The sequence below is a fragment of the Rhincodon typus genome, chromosome 31 (genome assembly GCF_021869965.1).
Source record: "Rhincodon typus isolate 14 chromosome 31, sRhiTyp1.1, whole genome shotgun sequence".
Classification (NCBI taxonomy): Eukaryota; Metazoa; Chordata; class Chondrichthyes; order Orectolobiformes; family Rhincodontidae; genus Rhincodon; species Rhincodon typus.
The window spans coordinates 32,044,975-32,072,974 of NC_063362.1; the positions used below are offsets into that span (position 1 = coordinate 32,044,975).

Sequence of the window (28,000 nt, forward strand, 5' to 3'; positions counted from 1 at the left end):
GTAAAATTAATTTAAACTGCACACAATGATGGTTGTTTTTAGCCGTAAGTCAATGAAAGTAAAGTGCTCTAAAGGTGCTTTGAAGAAGTTCAAATTGCTTCACAAGGAGATATTTTTTAAAAGTAACTTATAGTTCTTGAAAACTGCAGCTTTTAATTTAAAACTTTCCTCATCACGTTCAAATCCTTCAGTGACCTCACTCCTATAATCAGCAAACATCTCCAATTGGACAACTGCCTGGAACTCTGTTTCTCTGACTCTTGTCACTTAAACATTGAATATTCCCTTTAGTCCAGAACTGGTGGCTTTGTGTTTATCTACATATGCCTTATACTCTGTAAGTCCTTTCCTAAACCTCTCCATCTGTCTCCTTTGGGATCCTGTTTAAAATCTAACTCTTCACCCAAGCCTTCGATCATCCCTCTTATCCTCTTTCTTTGATAACATAAACAGAAATTGGTTGAAACGCTCAGCAGGTTAAACTGTGAAGAGAGAACTTTCTTATTTTTTAAATTGATGTTCAGTTTTTGTTTGATCATCTTTCTTGAATGGTTTCTGCTTTCAGGGCACTACCTAAGTGTTAATTGTTGCTGTAGTCTCACAGTGAAGAGTAAAAAGTTATTCCAGAATTCCCTGCAGGTGGCACAGCCTGAGATTGAAGAAAGAACCAGACAAATTTATTCTTTTCTTGGACAGGATTATTGAAACTATGGAGACAGCTCTAATATTAGGGAATAAAGTCCAGGGATCAAGTTTAGGACTTCCCTGGTTTCTTCAGAGTCTGTACAGATCGTGTCGGAGCATTTTTCACGGAGGAAGTTCTGCAATGTCTTAAGCTGCATGTTTGCACTTAATTGCTTAGCATTGTAAAAGGAATGGCTGGCATCATTCATCGGAAACAATCTATGGCTTCCCATATAATTACAACAAAAAAAAAAGGTTTTGTGATTCGGAATGGAAAATGAAAATCCTTTGAAACCAGACAGTTTTAACTTCCATGGTAACTTGAAAGCATCGGAGCATGAAAACACTGACTCATAGGTTTCTACCAGAACTGTTTATTTTTTGTTAAACCAACTTTACAAATAGATATTCACGTACATTATACATAATTTTTTTGTACATCCAATAGACAAATAAAACCATTGCTTAAGAGGTTAATTTCTTGATTACTCATATGGAGTGACAAAAATGATCCTCCCTGACAGATTCCTGTTTCTTTAAATCAGGTGCAGCTGTTTGGAGGCAATGTCTCTTAAGGATGCTGCAACCTAGGAAATAAAAATCAAATCTAAAATTCATTAAACATTGATCCATGAGAACTAACACACATTGCTCTCTGGGTTTATAAATGTTTTTCTCTAAATTTCATAGTGCAAATACCAAAAATAGTATGAATTAAAAGCATTCAAATTTTATGTCATTTTTTAACAGCACAATTTGCACCAATATAGACGGAAAATATTCTTTTCTTTATTGTTTAAAAGGCTGGGAAGGTGTTGACGGTCTACTGAATACATTTCATGTCAGTCACTGCCCACCTCCACCTTCAGCCTGTGAGTTTTCCCCCTTTTCTTCCTTTGCTATATGTAAATCATTATCCTTCAGTATCTAACCCATGTAGCAACTTTTTGAATGTAGGTTTTGACAGAGGGTGCTGGCAAGGTGGATTGGTATTGAAGCAGTTGTGCCCTCACTCCATGTCAACAAGTAAATGTAGTTCCAGCTGGGGGCACTGGACCAACAAGGTCAATAACTAGTCCAATTCATGCCCTTTAACCCAAAATGATTAAGGCTAATCATCATAGCTCAGTTGCTACCCTAGCTGAGATTGGCTAACTCAAAGTAGAGTTTGGGACATTGCTTGTCTGTACGGCTTATTTCTTACTTCGGTAAACTAGCTGATCCATCACTGTTGGAGGGAGGCATAACATATTCTTATTCCAATTTCTTCAAACAAATCAATCAATGCTCATTTCATTAAGAAAACTATCTACCTAATGAAAGATGTTATAGAGCTTACAAGAAAATTTTGCTGAGCTGAAATCCAACTTTGAACCACTAGAAATAGACTGATTGAATAAGTGCTTCAAAATCTAAATTTCACTAAAATAACACCAATGTTATTGAGGGAGACAGTTATGTGGCAAGGTCACCTCATTTGGAAAGTCAGTTATCTGCTTTTTTTTTTGTCTTTTGTTTTTGTTTCTTAATCATTCCATGCTTTTCACACGTGTTTTCAGTGGCACCAGTCCATCGACCTGATAACATCACTCTCATATCAGTCTTGTAAATTTACATAGCCACATTTAGAAGGTCCAGAATTTTGTGCAATGCAAACACAACATATCTCTAACAATGCTTCCTATCTAGACTCTGGCATGAGCTTCACTTCTAGCACTTGAATAAAACAAAACACTTGATTCTTTTGAGGATGTATCAGCAAAAGTAATATATTTGTAAATGGAAATAAAAATAGTATTACTTTGTGTAGAAAGTTAGTGCAACAAGCTTAAATTACTGAAAACTCCTCCGATCACTCCCCTTGCTCAGTCTCAGATTTCAGTTTACAATTAGACACAGACTAGTGTATTTGCACAGTTCCACTTGGCAAAGTTCCAGTTCTGGAGTGGAATTGCGCACGAATAGAAGACAGCACACAAGTCACACTATGGAAAATTAGGTAATGGAGAGAAAATGAGAAAGAAGCTCAGGGAAGGAAATAATTTTTCAGAATGCTTTCTGCTGGATGCAGGAGTTCTGAACAATTTAGGTCAGGCTGGGGTCACAGGGCAATGAAATCATATATGAGGATTGGTGCATGTGGAGTGCTATCTCCAATTATCCCAGGTTCAGTGGTAGTACTCTTGTTTCTGAGCCAGAGGATTATTCCTTTTGAGAGAATCTAGTCTGACACTCCATGTATGGCTGAGCAAATATTTACTAAGAAAAAAATATCCTACTGTATTAATTTGAAGAAAGGTAGGAGACTTCTCTTGTGTTGTGGCTGATATTTATCCCTCAAGCAATATCATTAAAACAGATTATCTGGTCATTATCACATTTTTGGCTGTGGGAGTTTGCTGCATACAAATTGGCAGCCATGTTTCCTAAATTACTACAGTGACTACACCTCTGAATGTACTTCATTTGCTGTCGTGTGCTTTCAGACACGTCTAGGTCATGAAGGATGCTACAGAAATGCAAGTATTTTTCTTTTCAGAATCATAGAATCCTGCATGGCAGATAGAGGCCATTCAGCCCATCATATCTGCATCAACCCTCCTGGTAAACCCACATTTACTGTGGCTACTCCACGCAGCCTGCACAACATAGTGCAATTTAGCATGGCCAATCCACCTAACCTGTACATCTCTGGACTGTGAGAGGAAACTGGAGCACCTGGTGGAAAGCCAAGTAGACACAGGGATAATGTGCAAACTCCACATGGTCACCCAATGCTGGAATCGAAACTGGGTCCCTGGTGCTGTCAGGCAATAGTGCTAACCACTATATGTTTACCTCTTTACGAAGAATGATGAAAACTTGATCTCAAATCAGTGGCAGGTGGAAGGTGTCCATTGGAGAGACCACAGAGTAGTGGGTTCAATGCTGATGGAGTGGGGGAGAGAAGAGGAGGGATGGGTTTGTGGGAATTGGAACGGTTTTCAGTTACAGACTGAAATAATAACATTTCCTTTTAGAGCACTTTCACGGTCTTCCCTTGGAGAATATTATGAATTACTGGAAGGATTAACAGACTAATTGCCATGGCCTGTACCTATCTTTATGCCCTGATGATAGCATGACTAGCCCTATACATTGGGAGAAACCCATAATGCAGTTCAAGGAAATAGAAGAAAGGACAATAAAGGAACATGGATAGGGAACAAATAAGCTGACAAACTAGTAGAGTAATAATGATTTATTTCAGGTGAAAACTAACCCCTCTAAATTTTGTCTATCATTTCTAATTAAAAAAAACAGCCAATTTGTTGTTAAAGACATAACACCAACAATAGAAGGGTAAAGAATATATTCTGATTATGGAGACCAACATTCTCCAGATTTAACAAAAGAAATTCTAATTCTAGGAACAAATTTCTAAACAAAGACATAAACTTATCACTTTGGTCATGAACATGAACCCCACGAGAATCACATAACAGTCATGTTGAATGGAATATCAACCATCACTTTTCGATATTTGTGCTCGTTCCTTCACTGAGTCTATCACCTGCAATAAGCATTTCATAATTTCCTGTCTACTCCTCTTCTGACCAATCTAATGGATTTCCTCTGGCTACCTCCTTTGAACACATTTATTTACCCAACTTGTCTTCAAATACCTCCCATCTGTCATTCAATATACTCACCCATGACCAATATGATTTTGACAATCAGAGTTCCTGTTCAGTTTGAAATGTAGACTAACCGACCAATGTTTAATATGAATCAAAAGCAACACTACAAACCACAGTGGCCTTAGAATGCAAATGTCCAACCCTACTCTTAAATTAATTAAGAAACACAATTAAAAGTTTATTTTGTTGAATGCACACCATATAGTTAGGTAGCATAATTGATTTTGTTGGTTTATTGAAAGATTAACTATTTTTGAATTGAACTACATAACCACATCAATTGAATGTTAACTTTCCAATAAGTCAGCTAACTTCCCTCTTGTACCTTATGAACAGTAAAAAAAATGTTTTATATTCAGAGCTCTGTCTCATCTTGAGGAAAATATTGTTCACAATTCTTCACCAACTGCTAACTACATGCTCAAAGCTCTCTGGGTTTTCATTTTGCAATTTATGAAGGCTTTACAGCCAGCTTGAATATATGATTGAATTAAATTATTTAACACGAAGTTTCACAGTTTAACTGTTGCTGGGACTTCATAAACTGGTCAAATAAATGTGGCTTAGGGCATGAATCCATGGATGGCAGAGAGGCATTATTTCTCTGAAAGGGTGCTGCCAACATCATTAATTGTACTTCAAGGACAGAGGGCTGAGTGAAGACCAGTCACAATGCCTAGAGGGAGAAAGAACCAAAGCTTACAGAACATTTCTTACTGAATAATTTCAAGCGACATTAGCAGGAAACTGATGGTTGACACAGGGTAACCATGCAAAAGCACTTCCATTTGATTAAATTAAGTGGTAATGAGTTGAATAATTTTCTACGTGGTAACAGGATAGAAATGCTGGTTAAGATACAGAAAATTCAATAGGATTCAATAAAGGGCTTTAACTTTACAAAATGTAACCTTCAATGAATATTATCATAAACGATAAACACAAAGGAAAACTAAAAGATGTAATTAGAATGAAGTATATGTACTGAAAATGGAGTTGTAGGCTTCTTTTCCAAGATTAATGAATGTTCTGAAAAATGCCATCCATCATCCCTATTACTTGTTAGCAAATATCTACTGCATCAATCAAAAAACTGAAGTGTTCAATTCATTCCTTATGTTAGGTTTCTAATACAGTGAAGACCGGTCACGGATTCTTATGTTTATTTTTGCTGTAATTTATCTTATTTCAATACTTCGTAATTATTGTTTGATGTTGAACAAAAAAAATTGCAATTTCACTTCATTCACTTGGCATCACACATTTCCCTGAATTTACAAAAGGTACCAAATACTCATATCACTAACCTGAAGAAAAAGAATCATATATAAGAACTGCAAACTAATTTCCGTGAAAACATTATTTCAAATATGCAAAACATTCTCAGATGAGAATGGATGGATAAGTCATTTTAGTACACCCAATGGAATTGGATAAGACATGATTTTCCAAACCATATCATGATTTAAAATGTGACATTAAACATCAATAATTATTCTCGAAAATGAATATGTACAAAATCCACAAAACCGATGTAAGACTCTGTCTTAGTTGTAAATTTGCAGTTATGATTTTCTGCAGCAGAGCACTCTAACCATCGATTCATACTCACACTGGCAAAGGCTCTGCACAAATGCCAAAAGTATTCCAACATTTACTTTCATTTCTAACTTTAAGTAGTTGGTGTAACTTAAAGGTCCTTAATTTGGATTTTTGCTCTAATAAAAGCTCTAGATATAAATGTCAGGGCTATTTTACTTTGAGTGCAAACTTAAGTAAAAGAATATCATAAACAGTAAGATATAGCATAAAATCACAGAGCACAGCTGAAATAATTTTAAGCCAAAATTTTGATTACTAAATACCACAGATTCATGTTGTGCAACCACAGAAAGTATATTAGCTGAGTAATTACCAAAGTTGGTTTCCATAACAAACCAGGCCACAAAAATAAGGTTTTGCTATTATTAGGCATGAAATCAGACATCTTTGGTTTGCCATTGACTGGTTTACAGTTTCCATCTGTGCTTTGACAGACCATCACAAACACTTTTCCACCATGTCCGGTGTATTTTGCTGCACAGTATTTACTTTCATTTCAGTTCCCACAGGCACCTTTGAAGACAAAACATGATTATTAATTTGTAGAAGTGTAACTTATCCTTTCCTTAACAGTTCAGCAGCTAAGGTAAATCATGAACCTGTCGCAATATGGGCTTCAAAGCACTTGATACTTTTGCTATTCTGAGGATCAGCCAGGCGGAGTTGTTTTTCTTCTCCTTGGCTCTTCTTTGAAGACCACTTGTTTCAACAATGCCTCTCTACCCACATTGGTAGGAATCGGTTCAGGCTCGTGATAACTTCTTTACAACAGCTGTCACTACATCCTTCAACTTACCATCCAGAAACATAATTCAAGCATGGTAGGGGAAGTGATTTTATTTTCATTGTTCACCATCTCTAAAGTACATTTGAACATGTAAATATTCATTCAAATAAAAACGCCCTTATCCAATTTCTCTCATGAATGCAATCTCTTTTTGTGCTCAATGGTGGATCACCCCATTTAATGATGGAATAATAACAATGATAAGTAGGTTGTCCAACAACTTCACCAAAAAAATGACCTCATACTGTTGGAACATGGAACAAAAGACTGAATTGCTAATAGTAGTTCAAATTCCAAATCATTTCTTAATGGGAAAGAAAACTTTGTTGAGAAGTGATGGATGTAATGTCAACAGAAGTGCATCTCTGTCCCTGCTATTTTGTTTTCCCCAGAATTTCTGTTTGGAGAGTCAATCAATTTAACAAAAGCATAAAATTTGTTTCTCTCACCACAGATCCTGCCTAATCTTCTGAGAATTTCCAGCAGTTTGTTTTCAGCATCAATTGTGTTTGTATGCTAATCTGATGTCAGCCATGATCTGAATCATGGAGTACTTGTTTCCATTCAATATTGCTATTCTGGTTACTGTATGCTGATGAAAAACCATCTGATATACTAAAGGAACCTCTGCAGCAGCAAGTACACAGGAGTGTCATACCTCAGTTTCTGAAGGAGGCATGGCTCTTGGCTCTCCTGGTGTCTCATTAACTGCCTTGTCCTCTAGCTCTTCATCTTCTTCATCTTTGGCAATAAAATGTCTCCTCCTATACTCCCGCCTGGTGGCAGAATCCAGAAGTGGTACCGACTGCGGAAGGTCCTGAAACATCCATTATGTTATATTTTTATCAACGTTAAAATGTATCCACCTGCCCTCAAAGCCCAAATGTTTTCTTTTCGTACATAAGCATTGTAGCAGAAAGTTCAAGTGAGGGCTATGTACTATTCCTGAGAGTGTCAGATATATTTCTGGAGACAAAGCAGATCGTGCATTGATTCAATCACCACATTATCAGGTGCAGACAGACAAAAGAAGCACTGTCTTCATCATTAATATACAGGAATTGAAATGTCCATTACTACGAGGGTCACAACTACTGTCTTGGAGTTATTCAGAATTCTAACATCTGGTTTGAGTTTGACGAGTATTTAAATTTAAGCATTCAAAAATTGAAAGTTAAAGTCTGAATTTGAATTAGTGAGAATGGTTCAATTTTTAAGAGAGGTTCTCAAATAGGCTTCACTTTTACCATAACTGTTAAAAGAAAGATAGATAACCCTCAAGAATGTTTTTAAAAAATGTGTATGTTTACACTTTAAAATGATTTAATAGTTAATGACAGTCCAATGGGATCAGTGTCAACTTATTGCCAAGCTTTAAATATTGCTTTGGATTCAAATGGAACATGTTTTAGAATTTTTTTGAACAGTGACAAACTAATTGTAGCCATAGTAAAGACCTTCTTACTTCACCTGTCATCAATTCCCCCATGCTTCTGGACAAAACACAGCAAATTACCCATCAGGTAAAGTTTGAAGGAGTGAAAATTGGTTGACTGAGTATGTATACACACATGTATATGTATCGCGGAAGACACACTGTAGATGAAGAATATAATTTAACAACTTAAAGTGCAAAAGTTGCTAAACTTCCTGATACACCATCATTTGCTCATGCACAAGCAAACCTGGCTGAGATTCCCTTTGACATTGTGAGCAAGGGAATTCCACTTCACGTCACATGCCTCTCTCTCTCTCGAGAAAGCAATAGTGGCACCAAAGTGTTTCATAATACTGTTAGCCACAGCTCCATTGTGGATGTAAGCATGTGCATTGGCAAATGATTCAGAATTTTAGATTAGACAGAAAGAGTCATTGCTTTACTTCTAATGCTTGGAGTTGTCATATTTTCTCACTGCCAATGTGTGATAATCCTTTAAGAGATATGCTCATGTTGACATCACCATATGCGGGCATGTGACCTAATGGTGTAAAGCTCTTAGTCTCCATTTTCCCGAGCCCTGTCCTCTGAACTCTTAAAAGCAATATTACCCATGTCCTCTAAACTCTTAAAAACGATGTGACCCATGTCCAATGTTCCCTCTAAGCTGCTTGGCTGCACAGCTACTGGAAAATTCCACACATGTTGATGCATGGCTTCTGGAAGGACATAAGCAAAACAAATTCCAGACTATATTGCCCACATCCCATATTTATGTTCCTTCAGCTAACTTAAATATTGAATCAAGAATCTCTACAGTATGGAAGCAGGCCATTTGACCCATCGAGTCTACACCAACGCTCTGAACAGCATCCCACCCAGACCGAACCCCTTTACCCTATCCCTGCATTTCCCATAATGCACCTATCCTGCACATCCCTGAACACTCTGGGACAATTTAGCACAGTCAATTCACCTAAGTCTGATATCTTTGGACTGTGGGAGGAAACCGGAGCACCTGGAGGAAACCCACGCAGACACAGGGGAGAACGTGCAAACTCCACACAGACAGTTGCCCAAGGCTGGAATGGAATCGAACCAGAGTCCCTGGTACTGTGAAGTAGCAGTGCCACCCCACACAGTGTGATGGTTCCAGATCATCAATATATCTCGTCACTTCACGTCAGGAGTTCCTTAAAAACCTTGCTTTGTTAGCTTAAAATTGTCTCAAAGCAAATAAAAAGTCTCAGGCTGCATGGTGGCTTGAAAAGGCTTATCTGAGACTGCAAGTATGCGAACAACTTATTTCCAGCTTTCAGTTTGCGAGATAAACATCAACAAATTACTTCAGTTCTTTTGAGTTGATCATAGGACCACCTCTTTTGTGCCTGGGGCTTACACTGGAAATTGAAATGTCTTTCATTTAAGCATCAAGTAAAGGCACTCTAATCAGAAATTCACCCTACAGTGGATTTGATGGTGATGACAAACCTTGCCAGGGAGTACATGTCTTAAAAAAAAATCACACTGCAACGGTACACAAAGCAAAAAGTCACATCTGGCTGGAATCAGCCACTGAGAACATTCCATGTCAAAATCTTGCATATAAATTTTAGCATAAACTGAAATTAGTATAATGGCATAAGCCTCCATTGGCTAATTTGAAACATGAAAGAACAATTTATATGAATAACATCAATAGTGTTGACCTTAAAACTCAAATTTACATACACATGGAAATATTTTACAATGATGAGAACTTGCATAGAATAACACATTTTGCGGCATTAAAACATGTTATCTGGCCCATGCTCCACTCAAACCTCCTCCCATTCATCCTCATCCTTTTACTCCCTTCTCATGTTCATTAAATTTCCCCTTAAGTGCTCCTGTACCATTAGCCTCAAATATTCCCTGTGATACCAGGTTCCACATTCCCATCATTTTCTGGACAAACAGGTTTCTTCTAAATTCTTTGCTTGATTTCTCAGTGATTACCTTGTATTAATGGTCTCCGTTATGGCGTTCCCTACAAATGGAAACACACTCTTTGGATGTGATTTAATGTTCTCCCACAGGGTAGTGTTTGGTATGAGAAGGGCATTTAATCTGGTGTGGGAGTAGTGGATGAGAATCTTTCTGCCTCTTCTGACAAGGTGGGTGCACTACTGGTAGTAGCCACTTCCTTCCCAGCTCAGCTGTGGCCTCTGTTTGCTAGTAGTTCTCCCTGACGTCCCAGATTTTAAGGAACGCTCAAGGCTGTCCAATTAAGTTACTGAGAGGCCATCAACAAAAGGAGATGACACGGTACTTCTCTAGCTGGTGAGCAAGATGCCCTTTAAGTACTGTGCCTGTGTGTAATCTATAAAACCCCTTCATAATTTTAAAAGGCCTCTATAAAAATCCTCCCTCAATCTTAACAAGAAAAAGGAGGCACAGCGTGTTTGCCCGTTCTTGAGTATAAACTCTCAGTTCTGTTGCAAGAATTATAAATCTCTCTCATACCGTCTCTACTGCCTCCATATCGTTGTTATAATGTGGCAACCAAAACAGTGAACTGTATAACAAGTGTGGTTGAACCAGGTGTTTAGCATTAATTCTCTACTGTTCAAATTCTGTCCCTCTGGAAATAAACCTGAGTGCTTTTGTCATGGCCACATTCACCTGCAGTGGAACTGTTGGTGATTTGTGCATTTGTACTCCCACATCCCCTTGCTTCTCCACCTCATTTAGACTGTTTTTTGAAATAATATTTTGGAAAACAAAGAATGCATATCATGCCTTAGACTTAAAGTTGAATTCATTTGTTAGTTATCTGCCCATTGGGCAAATTTGCTCCTGTCTTCTTGTAATTTGCTGTAGTCTTCCTCAGTGTTTGGCTCTCTTCTCCAATCTGATATTGTTGACAACTTAAAGATTATGTTTTTACTTCAAAAGTCTAAATCATTGATATAAATTGTAAACAACAAATCTGCTTCCACTGATCCCTGTGCAATCCCCCGTCTCACTTGCTGCCACTTTAAATACCAATCCTTTACACTTACCCTGTGTCTGTTTAGTCATTTATTAAATTATGTAAAACAAGCTTTCTCATTGATTATCATAATGCAGACTTCTGCCAATTATAGGAAATACAGTATACATCCAGAGCAAAGTTCTATTTACAGGCAGAATGAAGGAAGACCAGTTGATTAATAAAATATCTTTAAAGCATCCTTTTTTGCCTTGAGAGAAAGTTTCCCAATGTATTTTATTTTCACAGAATGACATTTAACAGCAATTATGTACAGCACCTACTTGCATTATCTCTACATTTCCGAAGAACTTGCCAACAGGCATTGGCTGGTTGCTGTCCTCATCCAGAAAGATGCTGCTGTCCACTTTGAATGAGGTGCCTGGTGGTTGATCAATTTCCATACTATTTCTCCTTTCTGCATCATTATCACTTTTCACTGTTTTTTCAATGTCTTCCTTGCTTTCCAACAGGCCCTTATCAACGACATCCAACATTTTCTTTGTCGTTATCTCTGCTGAAGACCCATTATTAGTCGCCAATTCTTCAGCTTCAGCTGCATGCTCCCTTTGTTTCTCGGTGTTGCTCCATTCTATGGTTGTTGTGGAGGGTACTTCATTTTCCAGTGGTACTGGGGTCTCCTGTGTGCAGTCCTCATGAATAATTGGCTTCTCAGTTTGTTCTGTTGATTTATGTGATGGCTTGTGAGGAAGGATGACTGCAGAATCTTCCAGATCTTGCTCAGCGGTACCAGCTTTCTCGTGTGTTTGCACTTCCACTCTTTCGCATTTCTGTTTTTTTGAGGGATAGTCACTTGTACTGGAAACCACTTTATCCACCATGGGCAGTGCTTCAAATGATGGCTGCAATAAAAACAAACACACAATAGTTGTTGTTAATCATCAAAACACCTCAAATACCAACACCAGTTAGGAGGATAATGTAAATAAAGGATTTTGGTTAGCTACAAGATACTACGCTGTATTGTCATGAAACATATTTAGATCTTGCTATTTTGACATTGGGGGTCATTTTAAACACAAGACAAATATGTCTATTATTAGTTATGTTCTCTTTTGTGTTACTTTTAATTCATCACCAAAAATTATCCAATGACAAGCAATGACATATTTGTAACTAGTAGTACTTCACCCCAGTATTATATATTATAGATTACAGAATTTTACAAAAAGAGGCCATTTGACCCATCATGTCTGCACAGGCTCCTGAAAGAGTCACTTTATATATATATATTCAGCTCTCTTTTGAAACCTCTCATGGAATCCATCTCCACCACTCTCCAGACAGTGCATTCCAAATCCTAATAACTGACAGGTTTCTCCTCATGTCACTCCTAGCTTTCTTGGAGGCACTGGAGGGAGCACACAAATTTCCAAGCAACTCACCTATCTGATCCTCCAAGCACAATAGGTCCCATCTATGCAGATCCGGTATTGGACTGATTAGCCATCTCAGAACCCACCCCAAATCCAGTGGAAGGAACTCATCCTTGTTCCTGAAAGACTACTGAAGAAGAATATATAAATTGTCTTATTTCCCTCCTAACTCATACTTGGAAGGACACATTGTTGCATTCTTGAGTGGTCTATGCAATTCAAAGTAGACAGCATATGAAAACTATCATTCACTGCCATGTTTTACTGGAATCTCAATGTCAACATGATAGGAGAATGTCACCTTTATTGGTTTATCAATGCACAGCATGTTTGGGGTGCGAAGTCTGACATGTCACTTATGCAATGCAAAGCGCAGTTCCAGAAGGAGGGTGTAAAAGGTCATGTTATCTGTTGCTGTTTCAATTAATGATCATGTGAGAGTGAAAACAAAAGAAGGGAAATGTATCAGCAAATGAAAATCAGAAGGAAAAAAAATCAGACCTTTCCTGCTCGAAACAAATGTCTCCCAAAAAAATTGCACATCAGGACATTGTAATATTAAAATACCATTAGCCATCTGTCTCATATACCCTAGCACCACTGGGAGAACTATTTTATTACGAAGGAAAAAAAGTGTCATATGTATGTCAATTTTACAAAAACAAAACAAAGAAACCAGTCATGGCTTGAAGGCTAACATTTGCAAGTGGTTACAATACTACAATCGATCTCAGCAATTTGTAAGTCACGACAATTAAGTGAACTTGCCTGTCCAAAAATCCCATAGCAGCTAAACATGACAGTACTGCAGACCTGTGTATTACCACGTGATCTGCTAGACGACACTTGTTTCGCATTTGCTACACATTGTTATGGATGCAAAACAAATCATTTTAAAAAATTTTCCCTGTGTGTGGGGAGAACCATAACCTCAAGTAGAAGAGCTGGGCAGTGGGGGAGATTGGTGGACCTCTTGTGGGTTTGATCCTGGGCTTAACATGTCCAACAGTACACATGACACCTCATAACCAGTGGGCACCTCAGAGAATGAACTGCATCATCAGCACCAGGAAAGATATTTCAGTCTAATTGCAGGATTTTTTTTGGAAGATTTGACTTTTGTTAAAGTTTTGAATTTTGCCCCATTAAGGGCTGCTTCTTTAAGTTAATTAGCTCATTGTTTACCTGTGCATTTGATCATCCCAAAAAGGGATACTTTTAGCTTTTACCTTAACTGAGTGCTTAATTATCATAATTCAACCCTCTGGCTTTAAAAAAAAGTGGAGACAGGTCCATCTTAGCAGGAAACTGTTTTGAGCTATTTAAAGTATTGGTCACGAATTTATAAAACCATATAACCTTTCACTCATCATGAGCAGTGCCATAGAAGATCTATTCATGTCAAAATTTCATGTACAATTTGGAATATGAACAGATTTGCATTTTTAGTAATTTTATTTTTTGGATTTTTTAAAGATAAGCTTTGTAGCCTTTTTACACAAGTTGGCGCACTCTGCATAGGTGATGTGGTTTAGCCATAGCATTCATGTAGGTGAAAGTGGTACTTTAGAATTCTGTTTGGCCCCAATGCTGTATTTTTTAATCATTAGGTCATGGAGACAGAGAACAGTGTGTGAAAGTGAGCATTTTGTTGAATGCAACAGTGTGTTTGGAGAACAAAGTCTAGAACACTAAATGTACAAACAAGCAGGTTAACTGAGAACCAGTGGCAGGATGAACACATTACGCCATCCATTATAGTTTAGAATAGCAACTGTACAGAGAGGAAACAGGTAAATAAATAACTGAAAATTAGAATGAAAGTCAGATCTGCTCTAAAGCATTGCCCCAGCTTTTAGGAAATTTTTGAAATGCAAATAAATAATCCTTTGTTATTCAAGCTATAATGTATTGTCCAAATGCAATAACATAATGGGTTGTAGAATAAATTCATACAATTGGGTCTCTGGAGTCTCTAGGTGATCAAATCTGGCCTGTGTAGATGTTCAATTTCTGACTGCATTGTAAGTTCTGAGTTTAGAGGGGATATTTTGTGCACCCTTTCTCTGTAAAGTATTCCACGCTATGCCTAGGGTGTATATTGAAGCCAGATTCTTCTCAACAAACCTCTGAAACTTGACATAATGGCCATCTTGTTAAACAGTTAGTATTGCAACAGGAACAAAATGACCTAGGTAATCTCAAATAGCTCAGTGAATCTATTTCAATATTCACTCATTCAACCATCGACACTCAGCTGCATCAGTACATAATATCTGCCTTGGCCAGTAGATGTTGGATGTAGCCAGGGTGGCTGGTATATTCATTACTTGCACTGCTAGGGCCAATAATTTATGTTAATGCAATTCAAATTCTGATAATCATATTGAGATTTGATTAATTATAGAACTCATGCAAATTCTAACTGTTGCAAGCCTTTGTGAAGTCTGATTTTAAATCAGAGCACCATTATATTAAACATTACCACAGGGAAAATCAACAATAGCATATAATACATTGAGGCAAAAATATAAATTGCTCGTTCTGCCAAAAATCTGCTTCAAATGCAATCCAAATCCTCCTTTGAACAAAATGTGGTCCGGGTCATGGGCTAATGTATATCCTAGTGGAATTAATCGAGGCAAGAGAATACATCACCTGAATACTCCACTTATATCCCAAATGTGTCATCATTTGTGTAATGTGTAAGAATAAACCAGTCGCCTTGTATTGGAAAATTGTGGGATAACTTCTGGCAACTATCCAGTTAAGCACACTAGTCTCTTTTTAAAGTAACTCCTACAGCCTCTTTCTACATCTGCTTCATGGTTCCCTTTAATAAGTCAGCTTTTAAATTGTAGGTAGATTCCAAATCTTTCTTGCATTCCTACTCTTAAGCAATGCTGACACATTAGAATCCTTTACATTTTGAAGTTATCTACACTTATGTTATCTGCACGTGCTTGGGACATATGTGCTTGAGAAATAGCGTATTGCAAGAGAATTGTGTCTTTTTGCCTAATGATTACAGAATAAAATCACTGGATGTAGTTTCTAGCTCACATTGCTCTCTTAACAAGCTAACAAATACAATGCTGAAGAGTTCTCACTTCAGTGTAGCTGCATTGATGTCACAACATCCTGTTGCTATAGTTACAGTCATTATTTACTTTCACAGCCAGTTAACAATCACAACTGCTGGTTGTAGAAAGTAACTGCAAATGGAATCTGTTAGGAAGAAAGTTGCACTCACATTACAAGAGCTAACTGAAAATATATCTCATATTCATAAGTTCGGCAAGTCAATAAATCTTTGCAATGAAAGGAATACTAGAATGGAATTTGATTTCTTAAACATGCCACACATAAGATAATATGTATCAAACAACTGTACTGAATAGTAGGTGCCTGGAAAGAAGAAATTGAGAGGTTGAAATCATGCCATAAAGGCTGAAGGTTCCTCTTATGAAGACAACTTAGGTTTTTGATCAGTTGATATTCAAAGACAACAAATTTTCTTCTACACACTTAAATTCCTCTCCATCTAAGCTCCATCACTATGGCAGTCCCAGTCTATGTCTGGAAAGTTAAAATCCCCTACCATAACCACCCTATTATTCTCACAGATAACAGAGATCTCCTTACAAATTTGTTTCTCAATTTCCCATAAGTTGATCATCCCTTTCTTATTTCTCAGTTCCACCCAAGTAACTTCCTTGGATGTATTCCCAGGAATCTCCTCCTTTAGTACAGCAGTAATGTTATCCCTAATCGAAAATGCTACTCCCCCTCCTCTCTTGCCCCCTTTCTATCCTTCCTATAGCATCTATACCCTGGAACATGAAGCTGCCAGTCCTGCCCATCCCTGAGCCACATCTTTGTAGTTGCTATGATATCTCAGTCTCATTTTTCCAATCTTGCTCAGAGTTCATCTGCCTTGCCTATAAGGCCTCTTGCACTGAAATAAATGCAGTTTAATTTTTCAGTCCTATCTCGTTCAGCCTGCCCTTACCGTTTGATTTGTCCCTTTTCCAAATATATATATAAAAAATGATTTGGACATGAACATAGGAGGTATGGCTAGTAAGTTTGCAGATGACACCAAAATTGAAGGTGTGGTGGACAGTGAAGAAGGTTACCTTAGTGCACAACGGGATCTTGATCTGATGGGCCAATGGGCCGAGGAGTGACAGATGGAGTTTAATTTAGATAAATGTGAGGGGCTGCAGCTTGGAAAGGCAAATCAGGGCAGGACATATACACTTAATGGTAAGGTCCTGGGGAGTGTTGCTGAACAAAGAGAGCTTGGAGTTCAAGTTCATACGTCCTTGAAAGTGGAGTCGCAGGTAGACAGGAGAGTGAAGAAGGCGTTTGGTATGCTTGCCTTTATTGGTTAGTGCATTGAGTAAAGGAGTTGGAAGGTCATGTTGTGGCTGTGCAGGACAACGGTTAGATCACTTTTGGAATACTGTGTGCAATTCTGATCTCCATGCTATAGGAAGAATGTTATGAAACTTAAAAGGATTCAGAAAAAATTTACAAGGATGTTGCCAGGAATGGAGGGTTTGAGCTATCAGGAGAGGCTGAAAAGGCTGGGGCTTTGTCCCTGGAGTGTCGGAGGCTGAGGGGTGACTTTATAGAGGTTTATAAAATCATGAGGGGCATGGATAGGCTGAATAGTCAAGGTCTTTTCACCGGGGTGGAGACAGTCCAAAACTAGAGGGCATAGGTTTAAAGTGAGAGAAGAAAGATTTAAAAGGAACCCAAGGGGCAACTTTTTCACGCAGAGGGTGGAGCATCTATGGAACAAGCTGCCAGAGGAAGTGGTGGAGACTGGTACAATTCCATCATTTAAAAGGCATTTGGATGGGTATACGAATAGGAAGAGTTTACAGGGATATGGGCCTATGGCAAATTTGACTAGATTAATTTAGGAAATCTGGTTGGCATGGATGTATTGGACCAAACGGTCTGTTTCCATGCTGTACAACTCTATGACAACCATCACAATGTTTAAGTGTTGCCAAATCTAGAAACTGAGATATATGTATATTCTCTTGCCAAGAACAGAGTGAATGAACATTTTGTTCCCACAGTTACACCTCTCATTTACTTCAGTTTGGAGATTTACAGGAAGATTGGCATCAGCTAATGGATCCCAAATTTTCTCAACAGTGGAGTGGAACTAGCTAAAACCATACAGTTTACCATTACGCAAAACTGATTAATTTCCTAAAGATAGCAAGAACTGCAGATGCTGGAATCAGAGATAACAAAGTGTGGTACTGGAGGAACACAGCAGGCCAGGCAGCATCAGAGGAACAGAAGAAGGGTCCCAACCCGAAACGTCAGCTTTCCTGTTCCTCTGATGCTGCCTGGCTTGTTGTGTTCCTCCAGCTCCACACTTGATTAATTTCCTACCTGTCTTGATAAAGGCATTCAACTCATGCGGCAGATTAATTATCTCACAGTAGATTTTACTTCTATTGATATTGGGGTATGCAAACCAAGCATGAGACCAGCATAGCTCATGGCTCCGCAACTATAATGTGCTGAGTTAACTCATTTCATAGCCATACGAAGATGCTATTCTTAGTCTTGGCGGTTCTGGGAATGGAAAACAAAATTGAGATTCTTGTCCCCTGAACTTAACCCATGCTACATAGTGCCATGAATGTTGGTTTAGAAAAAACAGAATGATGTTTAATGGTAATGCGGCCTTTGGTCTGATGGGATTTTGAGACTTGCTGTTTAGGCTTACAACCAAAAAAATGGTTACAGGTAATGATTGAGGGTACTTAACCTAGAAGAATCAGCAACTTCAAGAGACGAATGCAGCAAACACACCAAAAACTGACATTCCCTCATGGTTTTACATCAGAAGATATGCCAAATAGATGCTAAACAATTCTGATTATAAAGTCAAGTAGTCGGCTGTAGAGGAAATCAAATAGACTTCTGTCAATTAGCTCAATGGGACAACTTTGCTTTTTTTCCTAGTGCTGAGAATAGCAGTAAAAATTCTTAAATAGATGCCTCACCTTTTCTTCACTGATTGACCTGAAAAAGTGCTAGAGAAACTAAGAGGCAAAAGACCAATAAATTCCCAGACCTGATGGGATGTATCTGAGGATATTAAAGGAAGTAGCTACAGAGATAGTAGGCGCATTGGTAATAGTCTTCCAGAAATCCTTATATTCTGGAGAAATCCCAAAGGATTATAAAACTGCCAATATAACATCTTTGTTTATTAAAGGAAGGGACAAAAAAAAATCAACTATAGGCCTGTTAACTTTACATCTGTTATCGAGAAGATGTTCAAGTTTGTTGTAGAGAATATTACAGCATTTAGAAATGTGGTCAAAAATCACACAACACCAGGTTATAGTCCAACAGATTTATTTGAAAACACTAGCTTTCTGAGCATTACTCCTTCCTCAGGTATAGTAAGACAGGAGGTATCAAGACACAGATTTATAAGTAAAAGATCAAAGGATCATACAATTGATGCAAATTATTGGATAAAACTAAAATGGCTGGCTGACTCCCTCCTGTTAAATCTAAAATCAGTTAGAAAGGAGATGCAGGTTTTGATTGATTAAAATGCAAATCCCAAAATGTCTTTCAAGTCACTGCCCTGAGATAACTAAAAGTTTTATCAGAGTATGTAAGCAGCGACATCTCAGGTCAGACAATGCATTTTAGGTGTCAGGCCTTGTTTAGAATCTGTCTGTGTTTTAACCTGGAGTTAGATTGGTTTTATTTCCAAAGCAGGAATTTATAAAATGCCCCATTAGCCAATGGTGTTTGCAACTGTGTTTACAAATTTTGTGCTTTTTGAACAAAATAGAATATAACTGCAAATACAAATCTGCAAATGCAAATTTACTCCATAGATTATGTGTGTGCGTGCGCATGTGTGTGTGTTTGTGTGTGTGTAAGGGAGAGAGGGAGTGTGTGTGTATTTGTGTCCATTGGTGGGAGACACAGTGTGTGTGCTTGTGTATGTGTGTGGGAGACACAGAGAGTTTGCGTGCAAGAGAGTGTGCATGCGAGAGAGTGCACGCGAGAGTGCGTGTGAGAGAGAGAGAGTGTGTGCGAGTGTGAGGGAGTACATGGACGCGACCTGACATGTCCAACCCAGGCCAACACTGGCACCTCCGTATCATTTAAAAATACGTATATTTATCAAACAAAGTCAACATGGCTTCATGAAGGGGAAATCATGCCTAACCAATTTACAGGAATTCTTTCAGGGATGTAACAAGCAGGACAGATAAAGGGAAAGCAGAGAATGTAACATATTTGGATTTTCAGAAAATGTTTGATATGGTACCACACATTAAGCTACTTAACAAGTTAAAAGCCCATGGTGCTGGAGGTAGTATATATGCACAGATAGAGGATCAACTAACTAGTAGAAGACAGAAAATTGGGATGGGGGAGGCATTTTCAGGATGGCAACTTGCAACTTGCAACTTGTGGAGTGTTACAGGGGTCAGTGCAGACCACAATATTACTTACAATATATATTCATGACTTGGATGGGGAAAGAGAATGTACTACAGTCAAGTTTGCAGATGACACAAAAATAGTTGGGAAGGAAAGTGGTGAGGATGACACAAAGAGTCTGCAGAGAGATATAGACAGGTTAATCTTCATACATTTGAGCTCCTCTCTTTTACAAATGGTCAGCTAATACTTTCTTTAATTTTGACTTAAATTTACTACTTTTAAATTCCCTTTATGTTAAGCAGTTGGTGGCATTTAATTTATTTTGAAGTCTTTTGAGTTATTTATGAAATCAGGATCAGATGCACCATGATGAATTCACTATGATTAGTTTTCTGATAATATTGCTGGTTGATTTTAGGTGAGGTGCTTTAACCCATTGGTCATAGCTCACTATAAGTCACCACCCTCAGGAGAACAGGAAAGAAGCATTGAGGAAAAATAAGACACACCCTTTGAAATTTTGAGCAGATATGATAGTCCCTATCTCAATCTGTAACACAAACTTCAATAGAAATACACAGTGCTGTATTCCAACAGTAGGAATTGTAAGAAGCCAGATAACAGGAACATGACTAAGTTAAACTGAAATATGCACATCCATTACAAAAATATGTAAAATTTGGTGGCCAGCTCTTGTATTATGCAACAAAATAAACAACAACCCAGACCAAACGTAAGCAGAACTTTTTCTGATAGTGAACTAACCTGTTACCAAGAAAGAAAGACAGACTTGCATTTATGTCGCACCTTTTAAGGTCACCAGGGGTCCCATAACATTTTACCAGACAATGAGTACTTCTGAAGCGTAGTCACGTTAGTAGTAAAGGAAATATGAAAGCTAATCTGTGCACAGTAAGCTCCTACAAACAGTGGCATGTTAATGAAAATTTGTCTCCTTTTGGGCTTTTGAATGAGCTATAAATATCAGCAAGGACACTAGTGATAATTGCTGTTCTTCTTGGAAATTAGTGCTCTGGGACTTTTTACATCCATTTCAGAGTTCCATGTCTCAACCTGTGATGGCATCTCCAACAACACTGCACTCCCCCAGCACTGCACTGGACTGTAAACCATTATTTTTGTACTCAAGTCCTAGAGTGGGACTTGAACCCACAACCTTCTGACTCAGAGGTACAAATATCTAACATATTGAAATGGCATTTTAATATTTAAAATTGACTAATTTGATTGCATATCAACAGTGTGTAGAGGAAACAGACCAGGCAGGACTCTTTCCAAATGTAAAGAGCTATGTGTTATGGTAATAGAATCCTGCAGGGAGTGGTTGGAAGCCACTCATCCAAGATTACTGGAGAGTGTTTTCCAGCCATAACAGTATTTATTTTCCCTGAAGCATGTCATTTCATTCGTAAAATCTGTGGCATACTGCAACAATTTGTTGAAACATTAATACATAATGGCATTGCAACCAACAGGTGCAAATTTAATTTTCCTTCCAGCCCCACAAATTTTGGAAAGTGGACAAAAGGAAACAGGACAGCTGTCCCTTGGTTATTGTGAAACAATGCCTAATTTCAAAAACTAATCATAGGAACATGAAAAAAATTGAGAGAGGTTGGATATCTTCCCTCTCTGTAACAGCAACTGTATGGACTGAGGAGGGAAATAAGAAGAATGAATGAGTCAGTTGGTGTATTTCAGTTCCTCAGTGTTTCTTTTCAGGAATTTCCAAATAAATATTTCTCTCTCATTGGATGAGATTATTAGTTCCCCAAAAGATAGCCCTCATCTTTGGTCCCGTAAGGACGCAGATTTGATTGTTTATGGTTCTAATTCCTTTGCTGCTTTGCCCTACATCTATAACCTCCTACAGCCCTACAACTCAGTGAGATATCTATATTCCTTCACAGAAGCTCAAGAAGCCTGAATTAATCTCATTCACTCCACCATTGCTGGTTGTGCCTTCAGCTGCCTAAAGCATCAACTCAAAAACATTGCCTGTAAGCCTTTGTCTGTCTCTCCCCCTTTAAGCTGCCCTTTATAAAACCTTTCAACAAACCTTTGGTTATAATGTCCTAATATTTCTTTGTGTGGTTTAGTGTCAAATATTATCTAATCATACTCCAGAAAAATAGCTTGGAATATTTGTATTACGTTAAATATACTATATAAATAATTGAGATATTGTTGTTAGATACAATACTGTTATTATAATAAGATGTTCCAAATCCAAAACAATTAGCTTGTGGGTATAGATCTATGCAGAAGAACGGTTAAATGGATCAACACTGTCACTTCTCTTACCATGGCTGTTTTCTGCACTGAGCTGTCATCTTTAACATCCTGATTGGGGACATTTGAAGCTGTAGAACAGAGCTCCCTGTTCCTAATACGTGCTGATCGACGGACTCCAACCTTAAACAAAATATTTTGCAAATGTATCATAGCTGAAACAATATGTAAGCATATGTGGATACAATATTTATAATATACCTTCAGAAAGTCAATCTGTGATAAAATAAGATTTGAAAAGCATAACCAGGTTTTTTTTCCCCCAATTTGATAATCATGGATCATTTGTGGATTTTAACTTTTGCAACATGCAATGATTAAACTTACCTTTATAACATAACATTTTTGGCTGGTGCAAATTGGTCGAATTATTAAAACTTTACATATCTAATTTTTGGCTAATGCTGTTGAGAAATAGTTTCAAATGCCACCATGGCAGCTGGTGTAATTTAGATCAAAAGTTAATCTCAGCGATGTTGACCATGTTATAAAAACTCATCTGGTTCACTAATGCCCTTTCAGGAAGGAAATCTGCCATTCTTACCTGATTTTTCCTACATGTAATTCCCAATCTATAGTAATGTGGTTGACTCTTAACCACCCTCTGGGCAATTCAGGGTGAGCAATAAATGCTGATGTAGCCAGTGATGCCCACATCCAATGAACATACTTTTTAAAAGAGTTAACAAGTATAAATATTTTTCAAACTCCCATTTATTCCTATCATTTGGTAAAATAATTACAATTTGTTTTATTCCAATTTGTGATCAAGTTTAATTAAAACTTAAGACATAGGAGTATATCCTAGACAACACAGTGTGGAGCTGGAGGAACACAGCAGGCCAGGCAGCATCAGAGTAGCAGGAAAGTTGACATTTCGGGTCAAGTTCCGACCTGAAACGTCAACTTTCCTGCTCCTCTGATGCTGCCTGGCCTGCTGTGTTCCTCCAGCTCCACACTGTGTTGTCTCTGACTCCAGCATCTGCAGTTCTTGCTATCTCGGAGTATATCCTGTGTCCCTTCAAGTATAAGCTATCATTCTATATGACCATGACCATATCAATCTATAGCATTCGATGTTCACTATTTTATAACATATCAAAACCTTTCATAGTAACTTTTAACGTGTTCATTGCCCCTCAAGCTTTTTACAAATTGTGTGCTTCTGACAAGAATGCAAACTAACCTGCAAAATTTTGCATTTTGTTCTATACTCTAACAAAGTCAAAGTAAAGATTAAGATTAAAAATTTCTATGTGGCAATAGATTTATAAAGTTACAGAAGGTAATGTATATTTATTGCTGGTATTCTATTTTTAGCAGTGATGTAAGTGCTAAGATAAAGAAGCACATTGTACCTGACTAGTTCTTGTATTAGAAGAACATTGTACTTGCAAGAAGTGTATACTAGCTTTGTGTTTTCAACCAGATAAACTGGCAAGAGCTATTGCAAGGTGCTGGAGGCTATCAGAGTTGATTTAAGAGGTTAAAGAATGGTCTGTAAATGGGAAACACTGGTACCATCAGAACAAAATTTCAGGAAACTGATCCCGTGTAATCAGACATGGGTGAGACAAGGCTGCCGACTATTATCAACGCAGAAGTCAACATGGAAGAAGCATGAAATGAAATACAAAAAGATGTCAAAGTATTTGGTCAACTGGTGAAGGCAGTGAAATTTGTAGATATGGGAAGATGTTGGCATAGCAGTATTGCCATTGGACTAATAATCTAGAGGCCCAGGCTCTCGGGATATAGGCTCAAATCCCACCAGGGCAACTGATGGAATTTAAATTAAATTAGTAAATCTGAAACTGAAAGCTAGTCCTAGTAATGATGACCATGACAAATATCATTAATTGTTGTAAAAATCCCTCTGGGTCAACTGTCCCTTTTTGGAAAGGAAAACTGTCATCCTAACTTGGCATGTGACCTACATGTGACTCCAGGCCTACAGCTACAGAGTTGACTTTAACTACACGGTGGGACAGTGGTTAGCACTGCTGCTTCACAGTGCCAGGGACCCAGGTTCAATTCCACCCTCGGGCGACTGTCTGTGTGAAGTTTGCACGTTCTCCCCGTGTTGCGTGGGTTTCCTCCCACAGTGCAAAAATGTGCAGGCTAGGTGGATTGGCCATGCTAAAATTGCCCATAGTGTTCAGGGATGTGTAGATTAGGTAGGTTTATAGGGGGATGGGTGTGGGTCAGATGCTCCAAGGATTGATGTGGACTGGTTGGGCCGAAGGGCCTGTTTCCACACTATAGGGATTCTATTCTATCCTCTTCATTAACCTTGCAAACCACTCAATTCGAGGGTCAAGGATGGACAACAAATGTTGGCCTTGCCAGCAACACCCACGTCCTATGAAAGAATTTTAAAAAAAGATATCTGGCCTAGTCACTAGCACAGCAGAACATCTATACTTACTGATAGATACAAATAATAGTGTTGAAAGCTTATGGAATTAACTGAAGTTCTGAAGAACAATCATATCCAAGGTTGTCTGTGTCCTCATTACCACTTTGGTTTGGATCAGTAAATTCCCAGCAGGGTGTAATTGAACAGGGATGTTCATATCACGAGAAAACTTCTACAGTTACACAAGAAGTTAAATTATTCTCAGGAGACTCTCTCCCACAATCTAGCACATATTGAATATAATAATATATTCGAATCCAGTAAAATTTTAGTTTTTAAATTGTGCTTTCCACTTTATGTTGATGCCAGTTACCACTGTCCATACGGTGCTACTGAATTGGCATCAACCGCAGCAACAAGAGATGTTGTTGCACACTAGCATCTATATAGATCCTAAAGGTCAAAAAGCTCTTAAACTAGGGATATTCAACAGTACAGACAGCAGAAATATTGAACTGCTTCTGGGCATTAATCATAATCTAGTTAGGGCAGTTAGAAGAAATACTTTTTGTCAATCATTCTTGAAAGATGTTCCCTGGCTTGAATTGCCAATGAGCTACCTGCTGTGATCCTAAATCACAGGGCAGCTTTTAAGACGTTGATAGTGGTTGCACACATGTCCACCATTGCTTCTTTTAGAGAAGGCCCACTGAATTAACTGCCACTGAGACATACTTACTGGACAGCAATGGCCTTACCCAGGATCAAGGAGCAGGTTGGGAATTAGCAGCAAGAGCAAAATAGTAAGACTCAAGCACTGTGCCTTTGAATGAGGGACCCACCCATGATTTCTGTAATATGTTCCATGCATGGTGAGCATCCTTTCCCTCTACTAAACAGTGGAAGTAGGATAAATGGCATTAGTTGCTCACTTTGGTCTCAGTTAACAGTGAAGGTGAGAAGATTGTCCACTGGATTAATCAGGGCAGAAGAGGGTAGCTGGCAGAATCCCACCAATTAATTTGGCACCCTGGCATCAAGTTTACCGCAGGGCAGAGCATTAAATTCCTCCCACAAAGACCAGGTTCAACCAAGGCAACAAGTTAGAACGCCTTACCCAACTTGAACTGGCCTACAGAGGAGGAAGTTAGAGTCAGGTGGTGTCTCACCGTCAATCACTATCCAATGACCCCATGCACAGACTCCTGTCGCTATCAGAAGAAGTGTGGTTTAGATGGTTTTTCCTGAACGAATAGCTTGATAACAAATCTTAAATTGAACTTGCAACTTCAGCAGCGATGATAGTTGGCTGGAGTTTGGTCAGCTGACTGCAAATGCAAAGTTGTTGCAGTACAAACAACACAAATTTCCTTTCTCTGAGGAAGGGTCACCGGACCCGATACGTTAACTCTGTTTTCTCCTCCAGAGATGCTGCCAGACCTGCTGAGCTTTTCCAGCAACTTTGTTTTTGTTCCCGATTTACAGCATCAGCAGTTCTTTTGGTCTTTATTTGTTTTTTTTTCCTTTCTCTGTTGTCGGGTCACTTGGAACCATTCCGAAGCACTAGCCCCCCCCACGCCGATGTGGTTGGAATTTCTGCCCGTTAACTGCCGAAACACGCACTTGACAGAATGCCTATTTGTCAAAATAGTCAAAACTGCTCGTGCTGAAGGAACTTTATGCTGGCATGAATTAACATCCTTCAGAAAGAGTGGGCGAAAACTGTGGAGAAAGGGTGGGTAAAACGAACCAAACTGTTTAAGTCAACAAAATGCCTAGACAACCGCCGACAGCACAATAAATGACTTCATATATTTAAATCTAACTCGCCCACTCACTGATGAAAGCCTGACAGTATCCCGCCAAAGATCCGACTGTTTACACAAAGCACCTTTATAATGACATAATCGACATTCACACAGCTATCCCTGAGCCAACCATATGGGCCAACCTTCTGACACAGGCCTGCTGAATGTTTATAAACCACTTTCTTGGTGCCAAATATAAATGGAAACAAAGTGACTGGGCCTCAACGCTCTGAGGACCTGCAACATAAATCTGGCTGTTTACTACTTTTTCTCTGTTGCTTTATTTTTCAAAAAAAAAGAACATCTAGCAGCGCTGTACATTGTTGTCCTACTTCACAATTTGAAATCCAGACAAACTATCTTCCACAGACACAGGAAACGGTCCTTTATTGCTTTAATTGGGGCACATTAGCTGTCACTCGCCTCAAAAAAAAAGTGTATGCACCTTCCAAAACAAAATCTCGATGCCGGTACAACATCGATCGAAAACTTCACGAATTCCTGGCACTTTTTGATTGTGACAACAGCGAGATTCAGATAATAATAATAGTATTGCCTCCATGAAGTGTTCCAGCAGTATTCTCAACAAAGCTACTCTCCCAGCTAAGTCTGTGCCATCCTAACTCAGGATTGCTATTCCAGCAGCGCCCATGTCAACCTACCCTATATAGGCAGGGCCAACTGGTGGGGAAGGACACAGCCTGCATTGAACTGACTTCCTGACTCCTCTTTTGTGACTTGCCGACGACATATTTGGACCTTGTGCCGGTCGGGTTATAAGAGGCTCTTGCAATACAACAGACAGCAATTAACCGTTGATCTTTTAAAACTGCACCTTAAAAAATTTCAGTGCTTGCAGGCAGGCAGTTTTTGGGAATCTCAACTTTGTGAAGACAAACACTTCAGCCCGCTCAGACACGGGCTCCGGATCCCTTTAATAACATTTGGTAGCGAGAGGGGGGAAATAGCACCTGCAAGCCGAACTCCAGTAAACTCCTACCTGCTTAGTCTTCATCTTCAGTGAAAATCTTCGCGATCGTCCCAACCTGTTACAGTCACACGCTCACCACAAACAGGATTGTAACAAACATTTGCAACTTTCAGCGCAACTCAGTCTCCGAGACTCAACCCCGCCCCACACGCCCAGACCGCTATCTGAATGGAGGATGGTGGCCCACTCCGCGTGTCGATTGGTTTGCCAACACGTCCATTATTCCGTATTAAATGGGCCCCGCCATCTTTGTGAAGGGCAAAATCGAAAAATGTCAAACAGTGTGCAGAAAGCTGACTTTGCATTGGATTAATACCTTTTGAGTACTTTAGGCAGATGAAAGTAAACCATGAGCTCTTTTTGTGTAAAAGCACAGTTTGCAACGCCAGTAAAAGTGACCGAATATTACTGTACCTTCTAAATTGTTTTGCAGTTTAGCTAGTAAGGGATATGTAATATTGCTAACCAATTTG

General features: G+C 38.6%; 1 protein-coding gene across 3 annotated transcripts; it reads right to left on the minus strand.

Annotated features, from left to right (window-relative positions):
* Positions 1-1,038: 1,038 nt before the first annotated feature.
* Positions 1,039-27,679, minus strand: c31h1orf174 (chromosome 31 C1orf174 homolog). Of its 3 annotated transcripts, XR_007265305.1 has the most exons (6): positions 27,537-27,679; positions 22,382-22,492; positions 11,489-12,067; positions 7,412-7,570; positions 6,280-6,479; positions 1,039-1,271 (listed from the first exon to the last, which is right to left on the minus strand). XR_007265305.1 is itself a non-coding variant. In XM_020536553.2 (5 exons), exons 1-5 carry the CDS (start codon positions 27,549-27,551, stop codon positions 6,405-6,407), a joined length of 939 nt encoding a protein of 312 aa, XP_020392142.1. In that variant the 5' UTR covers positions 27,552-27,679; the 3' UTR covers positions 2,122-6,404. The 3 variants fall into 3 exon arrangements, 2 of the variants coding, with proteins under 2 accessions (XP_020392142.1, XP_048471076.1); XM_020536553.2 differs by lacking the exon at positions 1,039-1,271 and having other exon boundaries at positions 2,122-6,479; XM_048615119.1 differs by lacking the exons at positions 1,039-1,271; positions 27,537-27,679 and adding an exon at positions 25,846-25,943 and having other exon boundaries at positions 2,122-6,479.
* Between the last annotated feature and the right edge of the window lie 321 nt (positions 27,680-28,000).